The sequence below is a fragment of the Cavia porcellus genome, unplaced genomic scaffold (genome assembly GCF_034190915.1).
Source record: "Cavia porcellus strain 051 isolate PalLab524CR breed Dunkin Hartley unplaced genomic scaffold, mCavPor4.1 scaffold_12, whole genome shotgun sequence".
NCBI lineage: Eukaryota > Metazoa > Chordata > Mammalia > Rodentia > Caviidae > Cavia > Cavia porcellus.
In genome coordinates, this window is record NW_026947495.1 from 54,202,612 (window position 1) to 54,228,698 (window position 26,087).

The 26,087-nt window shown below is 34.9% G+C and overlaps 1 protein-coding gene across 3 annotated transcripts in view; it reads left to right on the forward strand.

Moving 5' to 3' along the window:
* The window catches only part of Csrnp3 (cysteine and serine rich nuclear protein 3), a 187,684-nt gene that overhangs the window by 98,506 nt on the left and 63,091 nt on the right, over positions 1 to 26,087 (forward strand). For all 3 annotated transcript variants that reach the window (XM_003478555.4, XM_005007669.4, XM_013142628.3), the window contains one exon: positions 9,466 to 9,636. In XM_003478555.4, coding sequence (XP_003478603.2) covers positions 9,466 to 9,636 — 171 coding nt within the window. The remainder of the gene's footprint in view (positions 1 to 9,465; positions 9,637 to 26,087) is intronic.

Here is a 26,087-nt window from a genome sequence, read left to right on the forward strand (position 1 = left end):
ATCAAACTGCAAAAAATATTACAAGCAATAGTTCAAGTCTTTAACTTAAAGTTACTGGAAACTCTGGCATAAGGAATGCATACATAATCGGGGAACCCCACAACCTTTATTTCTCCAGCAGTAATATTTATTAGGTAGCAGTGCTCCCTGGGTGCTTGGCTTCAGCAGACACCTGGACAAGAGAGGTACATTTGGCCTACTTGCTCTTCTCACACTGGCAATGCACCAGCAGCATTTTTCACACTGCTGGTGTCCCGTGGAAACACCTTCCGGGATATTACCTTGTAAAATCAGTGCCAAATCCCTCTCCTCTTGGCGGCAGATATGCTAGTTTCTTGCCAAATGGATCTAGGCAGAAATGGTCCTAGCATGATGGAAAAAGATATCTTTCTTTAACTTCTTTAGGGAAACACGTAAGCTTTCTGAGAACATACAAATGAAATAAATATTGGAGAATTTTTTCTTTTTCTTTCTCTTTCTTTTTTTTTTCTTTTTTTTTTTCTTTTTTTTTTGCTCACTCAACAGTTTGAGTGCTATAGAATGACGATTTTAATTCCACTAAATAATTCCATTGAACATTGTTTTTGTATGAGTATACCCCATGTACATGTGCATTTTCTAAGTAAAAATACCTTGCATTATAGTTAACATTTTTGGTTTATTGGAAAAGATCCCAATGGCAGGAGTATAGTATAGACGCACTGAGTTCTAATCCAGGATGGCCGAGAATCTTTAATGAAGTATTAATCTAAAATTTAATTTATTAACTGTAAAATGAAAATAGCATTCTCAATATTCAAATTTCAATAAAGTGTATGTTGTGAACTAACTGGCATATAGTAGATCTCAAGAAATTTAAATCTTCTTTATCTTCCCTATCTCTTTATATGATGATCTCCTGAATTCTTCCTGGTTTACTAGCTTTATAGAGTAGAAGAAACATGAACATATAAGTGACATAAATAACAAATTAAATTAAATTCTGGGAATAAACAATAGAATAAATAAAACAAACACAAGTACATACAACTGCTCTGCTGAATTTAAATGAGAGCTTAGTCCCCATCTTAGTACTCTTAGAGAAAGTACTACAAACCAACATACCATGGCTCAAAGGACTGGTAACACTAGCAAAGAGGGGGTCATCTAAATGACACCGGGAATGTGTCTTAGCTATGAATGATGTCAGAGAAATATGATGCCAGATAACACTCAGTGTTGAAATAGTACTCTTTACCTGATGGATTCCCAACTCTTTAAGACACTATAAGACTTCCAAAATTAAGAAAGAAGGCCAGGGATATAGCTCAGTGTCACAAGCGCCTGCTTTGCAAGTGAGAGGTCCTGAGTTCAATTTCCAGTAATAAAAAAAGAAAGAAAATAACATAATGAGTTCATTTATGCACTATGCAAAGACAAGTTTATATGACCAGCCAAAATCCTTGGAAAAAAATCAAGAATTGCTCATATTTATGAAATTTGTCAAAGAAATAATTTCTTTTGGTGAGGGCAATAGAATAAGGATTCTTCTATTTGGCAGAAACTTTAGACTGTCGTTGATATTTGATTAGTAGCACAGATGACTCAACATCATGGTTGAAAAAATTTGTTATGAAAAGGAATTCATGTATACTGACTTGATTAAAAATGTTTCCACATGTCTAGGAACATTTTGTAAAGTAAAGATGCTATCCAAAATAAATAAATAAACAAATATAACACATAACATGATGTTTGCTTTTTAAACTAAATTTCCCTTTCTTAAATATTGAAATAAAATCTACACACCATCCATTGAGCAAGCCACTGTCCTCTCCCTCCTCTCTTCAGCTAGGAGCCAATGGCGCTGATGATTTGATGTGATCATCGTATTTTCTCCAGCTAAGGTATTCCCATTTACTATACAATTGAGTCATTCATCAGTATTTTCTTCTTTTTTTTTTTTTAAAGTGAATTTTTAAGAATTTTTATTAGTACCTGTTTGTAATTTATGCAGTTTATAGTCATCTTGGGGAATGGTTACATGTACCATTATATCCTGTTTCTTTTATTTTTAATCCCCTTCCCACTTCCTCTTTTTTTGTTCTTATTAACAACGTTTGCAGTACATAACTATTACATTCATTATGGGAAATCAGAACGTAGACATATATTTAGCACATCATTTTTTTAATTTCCCCCTTCACCTCCAAGTCCCCACCCTTTTTTTTTTTTTTGCCCGACTCAAATCCATTTATTCATTTTACAAATCCTTATAAAGCTGTTATCATACATGCAGGTTAACAGTAAGACTAACAAGCCAAAAAAACATATGAAACACACAGAACAATTAATACTATATCAAGGCACATTATGGCAGTGGCTCTCTCTTCCTCATCTGAATTTGGTGCAGCAACCAGAAGAAACAACAAAAATATCCCTAAAACTAAGGAAGAAAAGCTGCTTCTTCTGTGAGACTCCATCCAGATACTAGTGCTTCCTGGGCCAAGTCTGTTGTTGATTGAAGTAAGCATGCTTACATTCGAAGGGAACTGAATTATAACTTTTTAGCGTTTTGTAGCGTTTTAGCATTATCAAAAAATTTGTAGGAAGAATGCACAATAGATTATTTTGTTCTTTGACAAATCATGCAAATCATCTCTCACTTGTGCTAATTGTTAATGTGGCCCTTGATCATGCTGCACCAGAAAAGTGGAAGGATCTTTGTTACTAATCTTTGCGGCAATGTAAAATGTAAAGGAAAATGCAGTTTGTCAGGTGAAAGTGAACAGGGTGTTCTGGCGTCTCCTGTTGTTCTTCAGGAATACTCCCTAACTGTGGGTGTACTGTGCAGTTCTAGGAAATAAGAACCACAAGCGGAACTGTACCCACTGATTCATTCTGCAAGGAAAGAAACATCTCACTAATGGACCACCCACCCTGCTCTCAGAAGGAAATACTTGCCAGGCCAGAATTACTTCCTCTGACGCTCATTACTTCCTGCTTCAGGGGTAGGCAGGCCTGCCTTTAACCCTACCAACTACTACTCACCCCCTCATTTTTTCCTAGCATTTGCTAAGTTAATGATTCACCTTAAAGACCTGACATGTCTTATTGGGTTTCAGCTGATTGGTAAAGGACAGGAATAGAGTCTTCATGTACATGATTCAGTTCTGTAGGTGGCTTTTCTGATGTTGATTGCATATTCAGTTTACTTTCTCACTGACAGCAATTTAGGAGGAATGTCAGAACAAACATACAAGGTTCAGCTAGTTTTGAATTTTATGTAAATGAAAAATAATTTAAAGATCTTTCAAATACGATTCATTTCTTTTTATCTGCAATGCAAATTTAATTAGTCATCTTACACGTTATTTGCTGTATCTGGTAATTGTGGTACTTTTGCAAATAAGGTAACCTGATGGTCAAAATTAGGAGATTTAGGATATTCATTTTGTTTTTTCTTTTTGTTTTGTTTTGTTTTTTTGGTACTGGGAATCAAACTCAGGACCTCATGCTTGTCAGGCAGGCGCTATGCCACTAAGCTATATCCCCGACCCTAGGATATTCTTAAGGTATACTTTTTGTTGTTGTTTCCTTATAATAGATAACAAAACATTAGGAAATGTAAAAAAATTAAACATTAGATAAATAGAAGTGAAATAGTAAAAACTATGAGTTATCTGTGAAAGCAATGGAATGTTTAAATCAACAAGAGAGAGTAAAAACTGCCATGGAGGGGCTAGGGATTTAGCTCAACGGCACAAGCAACTGCTTTGCAAGCACAAGGTCGTGAGTTCAATCCCTGGTACAAAAAAAAAAAAAAAAAACTGGCATGGTGGCACACACCTGTAATCCCAGTAGTTGGCAGGCTGAGGCAGGAGGATTGCAAATTTTGAGCCAAATTGGACTGCATAGTGAAATCCTGTTTCAAAATAAAAAAAAAATAAAAACAACAGGAGAGAGAGGAAAGAAGAGAGAGAGAGACAGAGAAAAAGGAGGGAGAGAGAAATATACTGAATTAAATGGCATTTATCACTATTTTTAAAAACTTAGTGGCTCCTTTGTTATCAGTATTTTTTCTGAGCATTTTGTTTCATGTCTGGAGAAGCTTCTAAGAAATGTTTACATCTAATACAAATAAGGAATAAACAGTATATGCTAATCAAGAGTAATATTAATAAATGTGCTTAGTAATGCTTTTTTAAAAAGCTTCTAAATTAAATTTGGGAAAGGTAGGAGAATCGAGTGCAGGAAAAGGGGAATTCCAGGCTTAGAATCTGGCAAATAGATGAGTAAATGAAAATGATACAGGGGGATGAAACTCCTGACCTACTGTGTGTCCAGTACAAGTTCGTGTTCTCTAAAATTAAAGAACGAATTTTAGGAACAACGGAAGTTAAGAATGGAATATATTTATTGAGAGAAAGAAAGCTTCTGTCTGAGAGACAGACAGAATCCCAAGTGGGTTGCCAAAGACTCTTGTCTTTTCTAGGGACTTTTATAGAGTAAAATCATGAGGTTAGATGCGTCAAAGGTGGGGAAAAATGGCAATTTGCAAGGTGGGCATAAGGCAGGACAGAGCTGTGGTCAACCAATAAGATTAACTGCTCAGGTAAAATTGATTAAATTAGGAACAAATGGGGGAGCGAGTCACGCAGGAAGTGGGCATGCTTAACAGCAGTGACTCTTCCTGTGGGGGTGGCGGTGGGATGCTGACTCCTGACTTCCTCAGGAGAGAGAAGTATTTGGACAGTCCATCCTTAGGATGTGGTTGTATTTGCTTTGCCTTTTGTCTTGAGATCTGGCCCAGGGTAGGAGCTGATTGTCTCTTCCAAGCTGCAAGGTATCTGAACTTGTGCTCTGGCTCCTTTGAGGGCTCAGCCCTGTCCTACTGCCTATAATATTTCTAACTAACTCAGCTGCCTATAACAAAAATAATAAGATAAATCAGGTTGGACAGGGACACAGCACTGGCTTTGATGCAATTGAATTCATTAACGTCTCTGAGTAAGACTCTGGAATAGAACCTACTACTCAGGGTGACTGCAAACTCACAGTGTTCCTCCACTGGTCGAGGAGTCGAATGATCAGTGGACAGACATTTAGCCAAACACAGGCGAAAAGGTCTCATCCTTTAAAACATTAAACTTGAGCTGTGTTGTAAAAGAGAAGTTAGCAGACTACCGACCTGGTGATGGCAAAGTCTGGAGAAAAGATCCAGGAATTTGTACGTCAGTAATCTCCAAAGCTGCCCTGATCCCTGTGTTATCTAAATCGAGGTTTTCTGTTTTTCTGTAAGTTGCATAAACTACTCCAACATATTCCCAAATCCTTTGCTTATGTTAGTTTAGCACTGGTTCTTGTGTTCTCAGCAAAATAAATAAATAAACAATTGTATGATGTTGTAAGGTCAATTTTATTTTCCATTTTGATTCTCATTCAATCTAATATGCCAGATATTTTGTTATTAGGGGAAGATAGAGCATGAATGGGAAACACATGATCTTTTCCTTCCTGAAGCTTCTGGTCTAGCAGAGAGAACAGATAGGATAACATATGAAAATGAAAGGATTCATTCACTTACCAAATACTTATTGAGCACCTATTATACGTAAGACACTATTCTATACATTTGGCATATCAAGACAGAAAACAAAGATCCTCTGCTCTTCTCTCTTTTATCAGGGAATGAAATCAATAAACAATAAACACAGAAATATGTGAGGATATAATGTGGATTTAGAAGGTAGTAAATACTGTGGACAAATGTTTAAGAGGAGATCTGAAGGAAAAGTATAGCAGCTGGCCGACAGAGCAGAGAAAAGTGGCAAGTTGGAGAAACAGAAAGTTTATAAAAAAGTTGAAATAGCAACAAGGTCAGTGGCTCCAAGTGAGGATGAGAAGGTTAGCAAGCTGGGCTAGTCATCTTACATCCTCTGGATTCTGATTGGAACTTCAAGGACGTTATAAGCCAATTTGAGGATTTGAATTTTATCCTAAGACAATCCAAAGTCTCTTAAGAGTTTTCAGCTATATGCTAATGTGATCAGATACGGATTTTAAATTTTATGATTCTGCCGGCAACCTGGGAAACACACCACTAAAAGAGAACAGCAGCAGACGGAAAAGGATGGTTCAGACCTTCTTGTCTTAGTCCAGAAGAAATGGTGGGGCCCTTGATGAGCACATGTTTTCTGAATTAGACAGTGATAGCTGGGGTAAAATGACTGCTGTTAGCTGCTTATATTCAGAGAACATTAATGCCTACCTGATTTTTCTTTGGGTTTTCGGATGCATATGAAGCCAATTTGAAATGTTTATCCTTATTTTATTGCTTTTATATCTATCAAGTTTAATTATGCTTTATCTTTGAAAAGAAAAACACAACGTGTTGTATTTAAAGAGCCTGGGTAGCAATAGTATAGACATTCCTTCTCCTCACCTGATCTTATTTAACAAGGCACATATTGCCATTCTTAGTTTCTTAGAGAACCAGCATAAGACACCAGAAAACTAGGCATGAACCACTTAAATTCTTGGACCCTTTTTTCACCCCCTAAGGTAATTTGGGAGAAACAACATCCCCTTTAGCCTTCTACTACTAAGTATATTAAAGGTTGCTACAAGTATATTAAAAGTCTGGTAAGCAGTGGGCCATGTGCCATCATAATTTTTATGACATTTTGATATAATTTTTTGATATCTTTTGAAGGCAGTGAAACTAGAAAGCTGTTTTGCTTCATTACTGTGCAAACACTTTAGCCCTTAGTGTCATGTGTATATATGTAAAGGTTATGGACCCCTAAAATTACTTCAGTGTTCAATTTCAAGCTTAGCTACAGCTCCCACTTCTGCAACCAATTACTTTCTTTCTTCATCTTGGGTCTAACTCAGACTTTTTCCGTACTGGAGATCTAGAGAGAAATTAGATCCATTTTACAACTCCATTGCTTCAGGCCCTGACAGTCTCAAATGCAATAGCAAAAGGAAAAGAGCAACTTCGGAAATCTCATATCACCTTTCCCACATTCCCTCCTTTCTTTGTTGAGGAAGTAAGAGAGAGAGAGACGGGACTCAAACACAACTGCTTGTGATGTTGCAGTGTGGTTCCCTGTGGCCCAGTTGGTGTCCTTGATTTTTGAGAAATCTGCCTTTCCTGAGGAAGCAGAAGGGAAGGAGAACAGAGCTTAAGAAAGACAAAGTGTTTAACTGTTCCCATTGCAAAATCTTCTTATAAAATATACTTGTAAAAGTGTAATTTTAAACATAGTTTTTTTTATGTATTACGTTATGTCTTGGAGCCTCTCCCTCATGAATTACTTTGCATCTTGTTTGAAGTGAACCATTTTAAAATTTATATCCTGTCCTACTTTTATTTCAAGATTAGACTTAAAATATCTCTTTTTATCCTCTTCACCCTGCTCAGATATGCATGAACATTTTATATATTTTACACTCTTTAAGATGAAGAAAATAATATGCTAATCTGAATGGGGTAAAATCAGCATCAAATAGATTTTATTCTCACAACAGTGGACAGTGATCTATCTTCCTTTTGCTATCAGCTGTCTTCACTGTTACTGGAACAGTCAGGCAAAAGACATGGATTGATGAAACAGCATGGATTATGCTGTATTTGATGGATTCTAGCAGAGTGGATGCTTGCTCTTTAAAGGCAGGTGACACTCCCAAACTCCTTAGTGTGTTCCTTATCCACTCAAGGAATCAAGCATAAATATGCAGTTACTCCACACATACTTAGATAAATGAATAAGTTGCAGTTAAAAATAAATACTTTGGGGGGCTGGAGATTTAGCTCATCGGCATAAGCGCCTGCCTTGCAAGCAGGCAGTTGTGAGTTCCATCCCTGGTACCGATAAAAAGGAAAAAGACCAAATAAATAAATAAATAAATAAAAATAAAAATAAATACTTAAGATAAATCTAATATGGTGCTTGGTTTTACCAGTGATGGTCAAGAGACTTTGACTAAGAATTGAGTGTGGGATTAGGGGCCTCTCTATAGCTGGTATGTGGACAAGCGCAAAGCAGGTACAATCCAAGGAAGGAGATGCTGGATACAGCCAGAAATTAGGCAAGCGGTCATCAAACTTAAGTATGCTTCCAAATTCCCATCAAATAGAGAGTGCTGGGCTTTGGAAATTTCTGATACCAGGAAATCTAGGGTGAGAACTAAGAGTTTGCATTTCTGAACCACCGCCCTCTTTGGGGTACTGCTGCTACAGACCCAGGTAGTGTACTTTGAAAACTACTGAATCGAAGAGTGGAAAGCTGGCCTAGCTCAAGGCCAGCTGAGCAGACTGGTTACTCTGATCTGCACAGAGAAGAGATGATTTTAGAGATTTTATAGAGCATGCTAAGACAAGGTGGCTGAGTGAACCTTGGAATAGTTTTAAGGGGGTCTTGGTTCCTCTTGATCTGCAGTACTGATGGATATACTCTCAAAAAAAAAAAAAAAAAAAGCTTGGGGCTGGGGATTTAGCTCACTGGCATGAGCACCTTCCTTTCAAGTGTGTGGTCATGAGTTCGATCCCGGTACCGATGAAAAAGAAAAAGACCAAAAAAAAAAAAACTTGGCTTAAAAAACTCAGAGAAGTGTCAAAATCACCTGATATAAATGAGGTACAAGATGGAATGCATAGAATTGACTTAGTAATCCTTTCACCTAAATTAACCTAATTTAACAATGTAACATCATGTTCATATAAACCATCCCTACCTTTCAAAGACAGTGTATCTCTTTTAGCGGACCCTACATATGTCAAGGTAAAATGGGGAAGATTGGGAAAGGGCAGGAAGGGAGAAGCCAAAGCCCATTCTTCCAAGAGAAATTATTTAGAAGAAACAGGATCTCTGAGCCATTTCAACCGCTTTCCATTCAGTTAGTGGTGCCCCCAGGAAAACAGCCTTAGGAAGTTTTTAAGAAGAGTGAGTTAACTGTGTCACCAGCCAGGTAGTATGGGGACACCTTTCACCTCAGCATGATAGTGAAATAAAACAATTTACAATTCAGAATAGATTTTACACTGTACCAATTAAGTTTCTTGAATTTTAAAACTTTAGTGTTGTTTTTGCACACTTGTTTTGAGCATTTCATCCAGGTGAATTTTGTGTAATCATTTACGCCTTTGAGGGACACTGAGATTTATCTTTACAGAATTTCATAAACATAGGTGCATTTCCTCAGTTTATCAACAAAAGGAACAGTGGTACTACATAAAAATGAACCATATCTAAAAAAATAGAAATGTTTGATAAACAAATGGTCAAATATTCATATTTAATTTCATTTGATTTCGTTGTTTTGAAAATAAAGAGGGAAAAAAAATCTGCTTAGGGTCTTTTCAAAAGAAAACTACGACTCAGCTCCTGTGTAAAAAGCCACAGGGAAGTGACTGGAGGCCGGGGCTACATGTTCGGTGGTCAAGTATTTCAATGCTCTGCTGCTCCCATCCTGTTCCAGGTCCATGTGACAGCACTGCCGCAATGAGTGGAATTTTAAAGAGGAAGTTTGAAGAAGTGGACGGCTCCTCACCCTGCTCCTCTGTGCGGGAATCCGATGACGACGTTTCCAGCAGTGAAAGCGCAGACAGCGGAGACAGTGTCAATCCATCCACCTCTAACCATTTCACCCGTGAGTACTGGGACCCACTGAGGCGGGCTCAGCAGGCCTCTGCGGTGCAAAGAACAGGGTCGTCGTGGTCATTTCTGGTTTTTACCCATACTCCTTCTTAGAGTTTTTAAAGAGTGTTCTAATTGGTCAAATAGAACAATGAACTAAAAATGAAATCTTCTTGCGTGGATTCCATTGATTTAGATATCTTTGGGTGTGGATTTTTTTAAATCATGCTAACCAACTGATTTAATGAAAATTGACACTTTATTATTACTATTTTTCCAAAAGAAAATATCCAATGCCCAGGGAATAGTCTGGGAAAGATGCAATGACTCAGTGTTCTTCTTAAATGGAACCTCTCATAAGTGAAGTTATGTCCAGGGCAGGGGCTGTAGTTAGCAATGGAAGGTCCAGGTTATAACGAGGAAGAACTTAGGCAGCTCTGCATCAGGAGACGTGAAAGCAGCAAAACTCTCCAAGTGTGCAGCCTGAAGCCTCTTCCTTGCTCATCCCTTTATTCTCACTTCCCCAAGGAAGAGTCCACCTGAAAGCCCTTCCAGGAGCAAGTTGTTTCCCTTTGGTTCCCTTTCCTGCCATGCTATCCCATTAGCTTTTCTGTCAGGAGAGCTACTCTGAGGTTTAAAGGTTGTGGATGCGGAGTAGTCTTAAACTAGTGCGGTCTGTAAATCAAGGGATGCTAAGTTGTAGTAGCTTAATCATCATTTTGCATTTATGCTTCCTAATCAGGAAGATTTTAACATGTCACAGTGGTTGATTTTGATTAATATTTGAATCTAGAATACCAACCATATGTTGGAAAAGTGGTGACCAGAAAGAAATAAAATGTCAAACCTTTTTTAAGAGGCAATAAAGAGGTGGACACATTGGTATGTGCCTGTAAACCCGAAACTCTGGGAAGATGAAGCAGGAGGATTGCAAGTTTGAGCCCAACCTGAGCAATTTACCATTTTTGCAAGAACTCTTCTCAAAATTGAAATTGTTTTAAAAGGTGGAGGATATAGCTAAATGTGAACGCCCTAAATTCAGTCACCATTAGCATACACAAACAAAACGGTAATAAAGAACTCAGTAACTGTTCAACGTAAGATAAATATAATACAATCAATAATATTCCTTTAAGCAATTGAAACTAATTAGAAAATACGATGAGAGGGCAATTATAACTATTATAGTTGGAAAATCATACACTATTTTACATGTACTGTGTCATGATATGAAATGAGATTGTACTTGGGTTTTTGTTGTTGTTGGGGGTTTTTGTTTGTTTGTTTGTTTAAGACAAGGTATTATGATTCAGTTCAGGCAGGCCTGGAACTCCTGTGTAATCCAGGGAAGTCTTAAATTTTTGGCAATCCTCTTTCCTCAATCTCTGGAGTGCTGGGATTACAAGAATCTACCACCACACTTGTTGAGTTTATGTTTTTGATTCACAAGAAGACATGTGTTTGCACTTTGATTTTAACAACAGTATCCTCTCAGAGCTTTGCAAGGATCAAGCAGAACAAATGAGATGACATAAATAAAAGAAATTTGTAAAATATCAGGTATTGGGCACATGTTACATTAAAGATTGTGACTGTCGCTAACATTTATTGTATATATGCTGTGTTCCAGTGGTTAACAGAGCCTTACAGATGCCAAAATCCCTGCCTGTGATCACATGGCACTTGACCATGAATATATGTGTTGTGCTCAAACACATGGTGAATGATTAAATTTTTGAAAATGTATTGAAGTACAAGACACATTCCTATCACAACAGTCCCACTCACTTCAAATACTCTGATCCATCATTCTTGCCACTTTTTGAAGTGGTTCTGAAGTCTTCATTCATGAATGGCTTTATGAGGGGTGATCAAAGACAGTGATTGTTGCTGTAGAGTATCATAAACAGGAAGCTCGGAAAAACATTCTAGTGTGTCCTCATCTGCCTGACTCACAAAGTCTGGCACCACGCAACTTCTGCCTCTTCCTCAAAGTAAAATGACCTGGATAGGAAATAATTTCTAATCAGTTCAGGACATCCAGGCAGCCAGAATAGCACAATTAAGGACTTGTAAATGGACTTCCAGACCTGCTTCAGAGAGTGGCCAGATCTATGGGACACGGGTGTTCAAAAGGTATGGGATATTTTGAAGGGGATTACTGTGTTTTACTATAGTAATTTTTAAGTTTAAACATTCACTGTATTTTTCTATCATATCTTATATATACGTATACATCTATACATACTTATGTTTTATTCCATTGATTTAGATATCTTCTGGTGTTTACTTTTCCTGTTATTTCATTTTGCTCACGAAGTATATATTAGATGTATCTTTAAAATGTTATTTGTTGTGAGTTATAAAAGAAGAAATAGTTAATGAATAGGTAAATTATATTTCCATATATAAAGGTATATAAAGTTATTAGTACTTTCCAGATTAATTTATAAATATTGCATATAAATAAGTAAAATTATATCTATATAATATGTTTAAAGTTTTTCTGAATGTGCACTAAATAGAAAGCATAGAAAATTCCACAGTGTTGCATATAACAATTTAATACATATAAGAAAATCAGCATTACTGAACAATGAGAAAGAGGATTTGTTTAAATAAATGGTTGTACTACTAGCTAATTCAAAAGAGAAATACTTGAGATTTTATATCTCATGACATATGAAAAATGCATTCCAGATGGATTAAATAAGTACTTTTTTAAATTTTGAAAGAAGTTGCATATTTGTGAAACATTTGAAGAATCATTATATGGACTTTGTAGTAGTAGGGGAAACAACATATCAAAAAAATGACATATTTAAAAATATAAAACTATTAAACTCATCTATTGCAAAAGACAAAGTCCAATTAAAACAGTTTATATTGGGAAAATTCATTTGCTAGAGGATCATTTTCTAAATAAAGTGTTAAAAATACATGTTAAGTTTTAAAATAAGAACTACATATTTCTTGAAAGGTAATCCACAAAATAGGAAATGAGATTAGCACATATTTTAAAACATTTAACAATATTAATAATTAAAGTTAATATAAAGCAATGCTATTGAGACTTGATCTCTACAAAAGTAGTATTCCTCCCTACAATACCAAATACTCATATCTAGGTACTAGTAAAGATCACAGTACACATAGGTACACATGTTTTTGTTACTGGCAGTGAAATTTACAAAGCACTTTGAAGTATAAAAGCCATAAAAATATTTTTAAGTTTGTACTACAGAAAGTTTATCTGAAGAGAGAAAATCATACAAATGAAAAATGTTGATGTTCAGTGTGGTACAGAAAAATAGGGTTGTGGAGATTAGAGAAAATGAGAGACATAACGTGCCTAAGAAACCAGAAATAGTCCATTAAGTAACTGGTTACGAAGATAATATGGCAATATATACAACTTAAGAGATTTTGGATGGAAGAAAAGAATGCAAAATTCTATCTATCCTATTATCAAATTCTGTATATACCAAGGGATAGAATGATTCAGTGTCCTAAAAATTGAAAATGATTGGACTTATTGAGGGATTAGAATGATGAATGAACTTTTCCTAAATTTTATTTCTGATGATACATGCTTTCCCACAACAAATGTGTTTCCAATTTAAACAGCAACAAGTGGTGGTGTCTGTAGCTCATGTTATGTTTATAAGTGCAAGCCAGCAGATGAAATGTTATGAAGAGTTGAATTAAACAATATTTAGCCAACTCACAAAACCATTTATGAGCTGTGTGTAGCAGAGATTATTTTTCTCATTAGAGAATAGATGTGTTTTATGATGTCCAAAAAGTTATCAAAATATTTCAGTTTATCATTTAATATCAGTGGGAACGCCATGGTTAATTTACTAAAATGCTGACTTTGTATTGAGAATGAATCTAGTGGAGACTTTCCGTGATTTTTAAAGATTAAATAAATGTTTGTGTAAAAATTTCCCTTCTTACTTAATAGTCTTTGTTCATTATATTCGCATTTTGGAGAGAAAAACAAGTAGAAGAAATAACAAAACATCAAAAGACAAAAATTCTACCTATAATATTTGCTTTTATAAATGATCTGAGCATTTTAATGAATGTGAGAGGAGTAACTTAAGAGTTTCTCATTTTCAAAAATACATTTAAAATTATTTACTACTGTAGAAATCAACATATAAATTTATAAAAGAATGTTTTCTTATTCCTTCAGGATTATGGTATGGGTTTGTTTGCCATGCCTTATTAGTGTAAACCTTCAGAAATATTTGTATTAATAAATCCTACTTTATTAACCTCCTGTTTTTCCTGTCAAAAATAGAAATACTGTCTTAAAGGACTACTGAAGACTATCAAATTTATGTATCATTAGGAAATATATTAGTTTCATAGTGGGAGTTTGAATAATGTGGTTGTTCTTATTTAAATCCTACTCTCATTGTACGCTAATCTTTTCAATTTAAAACAGTGTACTCAATGCTTTACAATGCTTTACAAATACTAACAGACTAGCATTTTGTTTTTATTACTTGTGTAGGAATTGATACGATTATTTTGTTCATACGGCAGTTATGAGAGTAGAAAATTCCATATTACTGTATGCTTTCTCTTTAAGTATTCACTCTGTAGCACATCACATTATGATAATAACGGCTTCCAAATGTAAATCAGTAAGGGTTTGGTGGCTTTTCCTTGAACTTCTGAATTTTGCTAGGCAGCTTGCATATTTACCAGTGATCAGCCAAGGTCATATCGTATACTTCCCTTGAGAGCAGCAGATTCTCTACGACTGTGGAATTCTTTGTTTCACTGAATCCCTGTGGCTCTTTAGCCAATAAAGCCTGTGCTCGAGCACTGTCAGAATGAGAGCTACAGAGCAAACAGAGAGGAATGATTTTTTTTCCGCCTTCTCAAGGTTCTTGGCACTTCATACAAGTAACAAGAAGCCATGTGATGAAGCATGGTCCCGAAAGGAATACATTATTTTTCCTGAAACAGAGTATTTCTACAAATAAATGCATACTATATAAAAAAGTAAAAGCATAAGAAGTAAGAGGATAGACATTCTAAATTACACAGTAAAGCAACAGGGATGTCTTACATAATAGCATGTTCTAATTTATAGAAGATTTTTATTCCTTAGTTCTTTTAATATCTAAAAAAAATTGTGTGTCAGATTTGCTACATTCATTTTATAAAACTAGAAATTAACAGAAATGTATCTATAACTTACTCTTAGAGTTGAATTTTAGAATCTGTGTTTCCTCCTCCTCCCCACCTCTCATCCATGACCTACCTTTTCTCTTTGTATAAACAGGAAATAAGTCAGCCATCATGAGCAGCCAAGTCAGAGTACGTCCCTAATGTATTCCTCACTGCTGACCCCATATTTCATGATGATATTTGGTATTTTCAAAAAATAGCACATAGATTTTTACAGGAAACTTACTCTACGGATAACTGGAAAATGTCTCCAATTTTTTTTTTTTTAGTAAGAAGTTAAGATGCATCAAAGTGTTACATGCAGTTTTATTACGGTTTACGTCTAAAATGTCCCCAGTTCCTCCCTTCTCTCTGCTTCCTGCCTGCCATAGGTTGAGCACCTTTTCCTGTGCATGGCCCTCTGCCATCCTGCTTTTTCGTTGGAGCCAGCAGAGCATGGACTAAAAACCATGAACCAAAATAAACCTTTTTCCTTGAAGCTGTAGGTGTCAGGCATTTTTGTTCTAGAGCTGGGAAAGTGACTAAGATAAGTTTCCACAAATACAGTGTGTCTTGTGTTACAGGCTCTGTGCCAGGACTTTTCACACAGGTCAAAGCAATAACTTAAAAAAATACATACTAATTAGAACTGCAGACACAACTCACATCTACCCAACATTGTGAGAACTTCCTTTTGCAAACTCAGTAGTTGCAGTCAACTCTGAATCAATGAGTTTTGAAACAGTGGAGGAGTCAGCAAGAGATTTAGAAGTCTTTGAACAGGAAACAGAACACCCATACTCGCAAAAATTCCTTTCTACTCTGTGATAATAACTTTAAAAACAAGAATTCAAATTAGTTTCAAAAGTTATAGCCAAAATTAATTAAGAGAATGTAAGTAACATAAAGATAGTTCTTTAAATAAAAAACTATTGTTAAATTCGAGGTTTCTCCTTATTTTAGAAATGAGCAAATGAGGTTAGGCTTGTAGGATTCTGGGACCAGCTGCAGGTCCTGTCTAGGACCATACAGATAATGTGACAAGGTTACGTCCATATGTTATTACCAGACATAGATCATTGGAGTCATCAGGTGATCAGTTTAGTTTGCTGAAATAAGGGAGTTAAGCCGTTGGGATAATTATTAGTGGAAGAAAATAAACATGATCTACTGGTACTCTTGAAAACATTCAGTGGAATATTCTTTAAGGTACATTGCCTGATGCAAGACAATTGTTATCACATCATTTCATTGGAGAAATGATGGGTTCCATTAATAGTCAAATACAACTCACTGCTACTTCCTCTAACTTTACCTAGACTATTCTTCATGTTCAGATGTCTTTTCTTCTACCACCTGATCCATGACAACCTGCTGAATTGTTCATCCCACATATTTCTCCACGAAAACACCACCAGATTTTATTCTTTTGATCTTCTTCACCACCTCCTCAACCTACTAATATTCACCAGCATTCAAAAACACTGGCAATACTATTCTTTCTTCTTCCCATTTCAGTGTTTTTTGTCAAACATGGTGATATCAGTAGCCATTGGCTTAATGTTTGTGGCTTTTATCTACCTGGCACTCAACAAACACTTAAATAATTGAATGAATGCATGGACATTTATTAGGCATTTGATACTTGTCCTTCCCTGGACTTGCACTAAGAGCTAGAAGTGTAAAAGTTAACACATAATCTATTTTCTGTGGAAACTCATATAGTCTAATAGCATGTTAATACTTTTCCAACATTTACTGCATTTTGTTTTACATCATAGCTATCTGTGCAAATATCTTATCTTTTGGAGACTTATGGAGCTTAACTGTAGTCCTCTAGTACTTAGATTGGTGCTGGCTCAATTACTGTTAAATACTTGATAAATAGCATTCAGGTTTGTAAAGACTTGCCTTTTAAAATACAATTAAACTTTATAAAGCCAAAGCAAAACAGATGTATTTATTCTAGGGGTTCATAATGACATGGACATTAGTGAAATAAATATCAATTTACAAGATAACTCTGTAATTTATGATTTTGATTGGTGCTATTATGTTATATCAGGATTCTGATTTACTAGTTACTATATTCAAATATATGTAGTGGTAACTGTGTTTTAAATAGGAACCCACTGTAATTATGCATTCCTAACGTGTACCTCTCTAGTTTCATCTGCTTATATATAGCTTTCCGGCAGGAACATCAGTGTTTAATTGGATGCTGTGGAGTTATTTATGCAAACGCTGAATAACACACTTGAGGAAATCCAAGTTGCTTTCACCTTTAGCATCCTTAGAATCAGCTAGGGGTGAAAAGCATTGCTAAGTCAGATCACTAGCAGTTTGTAAATACAGTTCATTTAGCTCTTGTTTGATTTCTTTTAAATTCAGGATGGGGAGCTCACACTTAGCCTTAATAAATGATAACAGATTTAGCTCTTTATTTCAGTTTGCTGAGATGCATTTAAAAATTGTTGCAGACTTCTTATGTACTTGCTCTTCTCTCACTGCCATATTTCCTGTAACCACCTCTCAAATCCACCCCTTCATCTCCATTTGTACCATCCTAGCTGGCATCACTGTCATCTGCCTTTGTTCTGGAGACAAGCCTTCCATTTGCTTCCGCTGCTTCCCCTCCTGTTGAAGCTCCAGCCTCTTTCTGCTACAGTTCTCAGCCACTTTCACATGGACTTAGCACTGTGATTTGCAAACCCCTCAACAGTCCCGTGTGATTGAATCTATGCTCTCCTGCCTCTTCCCCGTCTCAGACTCCAAGCACACAGACCTTTAATCTGCTCTTGGAATATGAAAAGCTGCCTTCACTGTGATTCTGCCTGGAACAGTCCTCCCATGACTTCCTCTGTTTCAGCTTAAATATTAGCACTTCATTGTAACATCCCTAGTGATACCGTCTAAAGTATGCAGACCCACGGTGTTCATCTCTTAGAGCTATGTATGAAAGTGATAGATATCTTAGAATCTCCTTCAATATTTAGCAGAAAGATGAAATAAAATTTAAAAAATTAAAGCTGAGGATTTGCCACACTATTTCCTACATTGTTCTGTAATTAAATTTTCCATAATATATTAAATATATACATATATATGTATATATACATATACATTTATTCATATACAAATATATACATATATATATATGCATGTATGTATACATCAAATTTATTCTAAAGTTCCTATGAAAGAATCAAGGGCTAAAAATATAGACAAATGTAATTTTGAACAACAATAATGAAAGTGGGGATTATGCTTACCCTAACAGATCTCAATACTAAAAATGCTGAAGTAGTTACTTGTAAAACTCATGAAATTAGCTTGAGTCTGCACATAGAACAAATAGCTTAAAACAGACCCACATTTAAATAACAACTTGGTATGAGACAGAGGAGACATTGGAAATAAAATAGGAAAGGATGGACTATTGTAATGCGTGGCTTTCAAAGAAAAACTTCAAGGAATAATATGTATATTAGAATATATTAGAGTATGTATATTAAAGTACATGAAGTATAAAAAGTTATATATTTAGGTACATTAAAATAAAACCATAAATATTAACATAAAAGCATGTACATTAAAATAAAAGCATATATATATATATATATATATATATATATATATATATTTCACGAAGAAAGTGAAAAAGTAGACTCCCGAATAGAAGTTTGCAAATCATTAAATGAAAATTGATTAGTGTTTGACTATAAAAAGAACTCCTTTGAACTTAAGGAAAGGTAATGCAATAAACAGGTATTGAATATTAACATATCACACAGAAAAAATACTAACACAAGTATGAATGACCCTATTAAGAATCAGAGGAATTAAAATTGAAATAACACACCATTTGATATATGCTGTATCATCAGACCATCACTTTTTAAAGTTTATCAATACAAATTATTGAGAAGTTGGCCGAAGCAGGGAGTTTCATGAGAGCACAAATAGAAGATGGTTCAATCACCTAAGATACAGTGTCATGAAAAGTTAAGAAACATATTATCCATCATTATAGGATGATTTAACTGCAGTGGATAAATCAGATACAGATTGATGAATAACCAGCTTTACATGTATGGAACAATACTATATTTTATGGAAATAAAACTACACATATGAAGGCATGCTGATACACGATGAAAGAAGAGGAGCAGAAGTACAAGAATGGATAGAGATGCTTGAACTGTGCTTTATGGCTTTCATTTATATTTACAAAAGAAATCAGAAGTAAATAGAACAAACTATTAATGTTCATTAAATGTGAATATTAAGTGCATGTCACTTTCTGAAAGTCTGAATACTTTTATATTAATCTATAAAATGTATACTTATTACATAAATTTTAAAGACTTATTAATAAGTTTTACATACCTCTCTTGGAATAAAAGCCAACAAATTACCCTACCACCCCATCTCCACTGTTTTCTCTTTCAGTAACTCATTCATTTTATTCTTCATAGTCATGTCACAGTTTTCAATATTTGAGTATATTGATTCCTTTAAATTTCTGTCTTGTTTACAGTGTATTCCTACTAGTGAAAGGCAGAAGATAGACGGAGTATAACATTAGAACCTTCCAGGTGTTAGCAGTGTATTTTAAGAGACTTTATGTGTCTTAAAGTAAATTCTACCATGTGACTGAAATTCCCACATTAATGTTAATCTTCTGGGGTAGTCCCTATGGGGTAGCTATTAAAACCCACATATACACAGTATATGTAGTAGTGTATGGATCAAAATAGCTGAATTTTCATGAAATAATACCTAGTTGAAGTGAAGTATTTCTGACCTAGGTTTCCTCATCTAATGCTAATAAAACAGTTGTTATTCTTTGAGTTAAAATGAATGTAAAATGCTTGATATTTATTTAATATTTAGTAAGTGACCCAAAAATGTTAGCTACAATGGCGATGTGATGATGATGATGATGATGATGATGATGATGATGATTCCACGAAGAGACAACGCAATTTTTATTAATAGCTGTTCTGAGATCATCAGACAAGAAAAGTGACAGTTGTAGTTTGTATAGTATAGTAAAACAGAACCATATAGAATAATGTCATAAACTCAAATATCTTCAGATATGTAACCGTGAGAAGCAGCCAGGTGTACGAAGGGATGAATCACAGCTACGGATGTAAGAATTTCTACATTGTTCCCATTTTTGCTGGCATTTGTCTTTTTAAAAAGTCATGAATATGGAATAATAATTGCCGTAGTAACAACTGACATGGAACTTTCATTAAATATTCCATGGGAGGGACAGCACTGACATTTGACATGCAGCATCTTAATTAGCACAACCAATGAGGCATTTGATGCCTGGGAACACAGTGAGTAGCTTCTTAGAATTATGAAGCTAATAAGCAACTGGGCCAGATTTTGATCTTATCTTCAACTGACTCTGTCTTGCACTCCAAGATTCTTGCGTTATATTGATTTCCACTATGCTAGTTCAAAAACGGTAGGATCATTCATTCTTACTCTAGCATTACTTTGAAAACATTTTATATCAAACACAAGAAATATAGCAAAGTCAATTGCTAATTAAGAAAATAGCTTATACATTATCTTTTAAATGAGAGAAACTTCACCATATTACATAAATTGAGTTCAAACTGTATATGCTGCATTTGCTAACCAATTCTTGGTACTAACACAGTGCCAAGAATGTTGTGTTTAAACGCTCTGACTGATAGAATTTTGAGCTCTCAGATTTTTTGAAGCTAAACCACTCATCTTTTTCTTTTTAATTCTGAGTAGTGTTTTCATTTCTTTTCCTCAATATAAAAGAAAGAAAGGAAGAAGGGTTGCTGACAGTGTTACGACTGAGTGGGGGAGACCGGGCATTGTGGCACCACTCAGGCAGGCCTGCTTCCTTGCAGGAAGTGCTCAGAACTGTGCAGACAGGGGTGTTTGGGCAGCTGCCTCCTCCTTTACAGACCACATGAGGCTTTAAAAATATCTTTGGATTCATTAGCATCAGCCATTTGCAGAGCTCTCTCGTAGACCATCTTAATGGAAACGTGAGAGCTTTTAGGAGTGCACTCTGACATTAGATTTATGGGAAATAGTCACAGCAAGTGTTTGTTTGATGTCTTTTAGATTCATTCCCTTGAACTCTTGGCACTATCAGAACATCAATAAAGTATGACTTCTGCGTAAATACCTGTACAGGGCAGTAAGCATTGATACTGGTGTTTCTGGAAATATTTTTGTAACATTAATGAATGGAAATTTGCTAGAAACAAATTTGGTATGATGTGAAAAAGTAAGAAGGGGAGGGAAGGAGAGAAATAGAGATAATGCAGTTGATTGTATGAAAATTTGTATTTCCATGCCCAGAATATAACATCAGGGAAAGAAAAAGTACTGTGTATCAACAGGGGACTGAAGCCATGCAAAATAGAGAACTGCGCTTGATTGAGGCACACAGCACAGAGGACAAGCAAATGGACAATAAAGAGTATGAATTATAACACCAACTGCCACTGTTCCATTTAGCATCTCTCAGAGTTTCCAATTAAAAGGCTGAACTGTTCATTTCAGCCTCCTAATAAGGGGGAGATTTTTTAAATGGTTAAAATGGTAAAGATTTTAAGAATGATATTTACATTTACATTTTACATATATTGATATATTTAATTATCACATCAATCTTATGAAATGTGTAGTAGGTTTAGACCCAAACTAACCTCATTCTAGCATTTGAACTATATTTTTTCAGTACTGGAGATTAAACCCAAGGTGTTTATCCCAAACCTTTCATTTTTCACTTTGAGACAGGGTCTCCCTAAGTGCTTAGGCTGGCGTCAAAATTTCTATCCTCCTGGCTCAGCTTTTTAAGTAACTGAGATTACAGGCCAGTTTTTAATTCTTAATACTTACAGTAAATAGTTGTTGAAGGTGTCTTTTTCTTACATGATGTATGTACGATGTATATTCTTATTCTGTGCTTCATTTTAGCATTTCCAGAGTTCTGTGTGGGCATAATTTAGTTTCCTAACTATAAAGTAAAACCATTGTCAAATTACATGATTTAAGAAAATTTTCATGGCAGTTTATATCTAGATTGCCAAAAAAGTAAAAATATAGTGTAACACATTTTCTTTTGTTTTTATATTTTTCCTATAAAGATTTCTTTTATGTTATTTAGATAATATTTATAAAACCACAACAAGATATAGTAAATGCTTTTTAGTCTATGCAGTGATTTTCATTAAAACATTATTTTCGTTTGTTCTTGGTACTCAATGAACTCTGTAGTTTTCAAAATTGTATTATATGTCGAGTAGCAAAATCTTCCCTTAGAATTACTTTAGAATTCCTCAATAATGGAACTTTATATGTGAAAACCATATGTGGAAAAGTCCTACAGGTGTTTGTATAAATGGCACCCAAAGTCCCTTGCATTGAAAGATTAGTTTCCAACCTGTGATTCTATTAGAAGTTTGTAGAAACTTTGAGCCATATATACTTGAGAAAGTAGTTAGGTCACTGCAATTTTGCATTTCAAGGAACAGTGAGACTCTGTGTCTTCTTTTGTTGTTGTTGTTGTTGTTGTTGTTTTCTTGCTTTTCCTGTTACCATGGAATTTATCATGAGGTGAACAAGCTTCTATCACATGCTCCCACCATCAAATAATATGCTTCAAAAGTTGAAAGAAATAGGCCTGTAAGACCATGAGCTGAAATCTCTGACACTGTGATCCAAAGTAAACATTTTCCCTTATCAAGTTAGTTGATTATCTCAGGTATTTTGTTACAGTGACACAAAGCTGATGAACACAAGTACTATCTGACCTGCATTTATATTATCAAAGGTTTAAGACCATTTGGATGAAAGTATCAGTTACAACTATCAAAACAGCCAAATTCTTTAAAATATCACCTTACATGTGTTAAGTAACTTTTTTGTTTTTGCTTATATGTTTTATTTTTTGTTTTACACTGAGTCCTTGTGCTAAAAAATGACATTAACATAATGCATCAGTTGGGCCAGAAGTGTTCTGGAGGAGGGTCATCTTGCATGCAAGATCCATTTTTTAAATGTTCCAGAAGATGTTGAACTGGCTGCTAAACATAGCCATGTTAACATTAAATCAATGAACATATAATTAATTTTAAGCACGAATAATACTCAAAATTCATCATTTCATAATTATTTTATGCATTTTGTTATAACATATGCTCCTGAGATTGTTTGCATGTATAGTGCATCAATGGAGGAAAATCCTAAATAGTAATACACTCTGGTACATTTGTTCTCAACTTCACCATCAGTGTTAAAATAAGGTCAGTAGCTTGCAATCACCTGTGGTAGAAGTATTTGCACCATGAAATTTGTCAAACACTGAAAGTCAGCTTTTTATTTACGGGGGTTTTTTAGATCATGTAGATTGAAGAAAATGGTAGGAAAAATGTATTAAAAATAATCTTAAAATGAATAGCCCAAAGAGCTCAATAAATTCTTCTAGTATTGAAAACTTACTATCTTATTCAGCAAAATCATTTACATGATTGATGAATAAATGGTCTCAACATGTTTTTATTGTTTTATTTTTCCATTTGCTTGCTTAGTTAAATGAAAATGTCAATCAGCATTTGTATCAAAGTAAATTTATCTGTCATTTTCAGTCATAAAGTCTGGCTCTGGATAAAAAAGGCAGGAAAAAGTTAATATAGTGCAAAATCAATTGATACATAGAATTACAATAAGGTCTTTAGATATTTTATTACATAAATTGTTTGCTATATATTCTATATTTGTAATATATATATATATATATATATATATATATATATACAGAGCTGTTAATAAATTGTGCATTTGAGGAGGGAAGCCAACTGTTAAACTTCCACTAGAATACCACCGACGAGTTGCATGAACTTCCCAGTTTGTTGTTTATGCTTTGATATTTTCTGCATTTTTATTCTTTTGAATATTCTGGTGATTGAATTGTGATATTTAACTGGTAATATTCCATTTTACTAATTTTAGTAAATATTAGCCCATAGCAAATTCTTAAAACTTAAAATTTGGGTAACAGCATAAATATTTTCTTTCTGTAATAATTTAACCTTTTTCTTGTGTTTCTTAACTATTTCCAGACTCCTTTTTCCCGTCTTTGCCTAACCTGTGGTCAACTAGCTCCATTTATTAGTGTTTGAGTTTTAAGTAGAGTGCTAAGACCAGCCTTGACACCAGACTGATGACTTTCACCTCCACAGTCCAGCCCTAATTTGAGAAAGCTACCATATGTACTCTTTTCATTAGTATAGAACCTGGCTAGAAAATAGATAAGGAAATACAAATCTATCACAGTAACTGAAAAGGTATGTGGTGCTCTATGGTCTTCGTACAAGGACCAGAGTTATTTATGATGCAGCAACAAAAAATTCCATCTGTGACTTTCCAACACAGTGGTAGCTGGAGTTATTGTCCTGTTCAAAATGAAGCTCAAAAAACTGTGCCTTTTTCCCCTCTTGGAAATTGAAGTACATTATCTTGTTAACATGACTGTCTTCTTAATCAACATTACCTAATGTATCCAAACCACCCAATCAGCATAGTCCTCTAATCATGCTGTATGAATTTTTATTAGGCAGCCTTACTACAGAGGATAAATAGTGTAGGAAAGCAATATTAACAAAATGAACATTTACACATATTGCACTATTTCATGTAATTATATAACCAGTATTAGAAAGTCTTTGTTATTCATTTGATTTTTCCATTTGTACAGAGCTTACCCAAGCAAATCATAGACGTGGGATTGTAGCCTATACATACTGCACTAAAAGCTAGAACTGATAGCCTTCAAGAGGATTGGAAATGCTCTGAGGTTAATTGCAAAGTGTGTGCATCAGGAGAACCAAATTTTAAGTTGATCTTCAGGAATGATTTGTTATTAGAAGTTGAAGAAAGTAGCCTGTACCAGGGTTATGTTGGATTATCCTTATTAATGTTATTATTTGTGTGATATGAATTGAGCTGTTCAAAAGTGCTGTAAAACAGACAGAATTCTCTTCACTTGTTCACACCTTTCTCATCATTTAAAGATCATTAAATATTAGGGCCACCAGTCTCACCCACATTACTGAGTCTGTTTCTTACACGGAATTGCACGGGAATCCTAATAGCGTTGTGAACATCTCAACTATAAGCGAACAAAGGTAAAACCCAAAAAAAGAGCAACAAAAAAGAGAGCTAAAGCCAGATATCTTCTAATTAATAATTTTACTACACTTGTTTCTTGAAAGTGGAATGATGAGATGTTCTGTTAGGCAAGCCCCTACTCTCTACACCTTAGTTTTTCATTTACTGAGTTGTGAAATTAAAAAAAAATTTTTTTTCTTCATATTTGAATCAGATTTTCAGTCTGAAAACTGTAATTTTGAGTGACATTTACTACTTTTGCTACCAAAAAATATTTTATTACTTGGTGGTGCTGGAAAGCAAATAATGGAAACTTTCCCAGAAAATTAAGTTGTTGAGGGCTACCTGTGATTTCTTTTTTGCTCTATATTACACCGTATAGACACTAGAAAAATGAATAAAGTGGCAGAAATCTCAAGAGAGCGGGGCTGGGGATTTAGCTCAGTGGCATAAATGTCTGCCTGGCAAGCATGGGGTCATGAGTTCGATCCCCAGTAATGCAAAAATAAATAAATAAAAGAAAGAAAGAAAGAGAAATTTCAAGGGAGAACGTGTGTGTGTGTGTGTGTGTGTGTGTGTGTGTGTGTGTGTATTTAGGAATTGAATCCAGAGCCTCCTACATGCAAAGCAAATATTGTACCATGGAGTTACATCCTTAGCCCTTACATAGTATTTTTAAAATCTGCTGTAACGCTCTACACACACACACACACACACACACACACACACACCGCACACCGCACACCACATACCGCACCATACATACACATAAACACATACATACACAGATACATACACAAAAAATCTTGTCAAAATATGTTGTCTGATATCCTGGAATTTATACCTTGACCGATATTCCATTACAAGAAATTGTCTACTATCTTCCTGCAATTACTTCCTTGCTAGTTCAATCTGATAAGTATGCTGAAGTGATAATGCAGTCACAACCACATAACCAAAAGGACTCATTTAAGATCTTCATAATTTCTAACCTTAAAAATTCCAGTGATAAAGAGATCAAAGAGTTCTTCAAACTTACTAGGGAAGATATTCATTTAACTATTGATATAACCCTACTACTCTTAGTAATGCTTT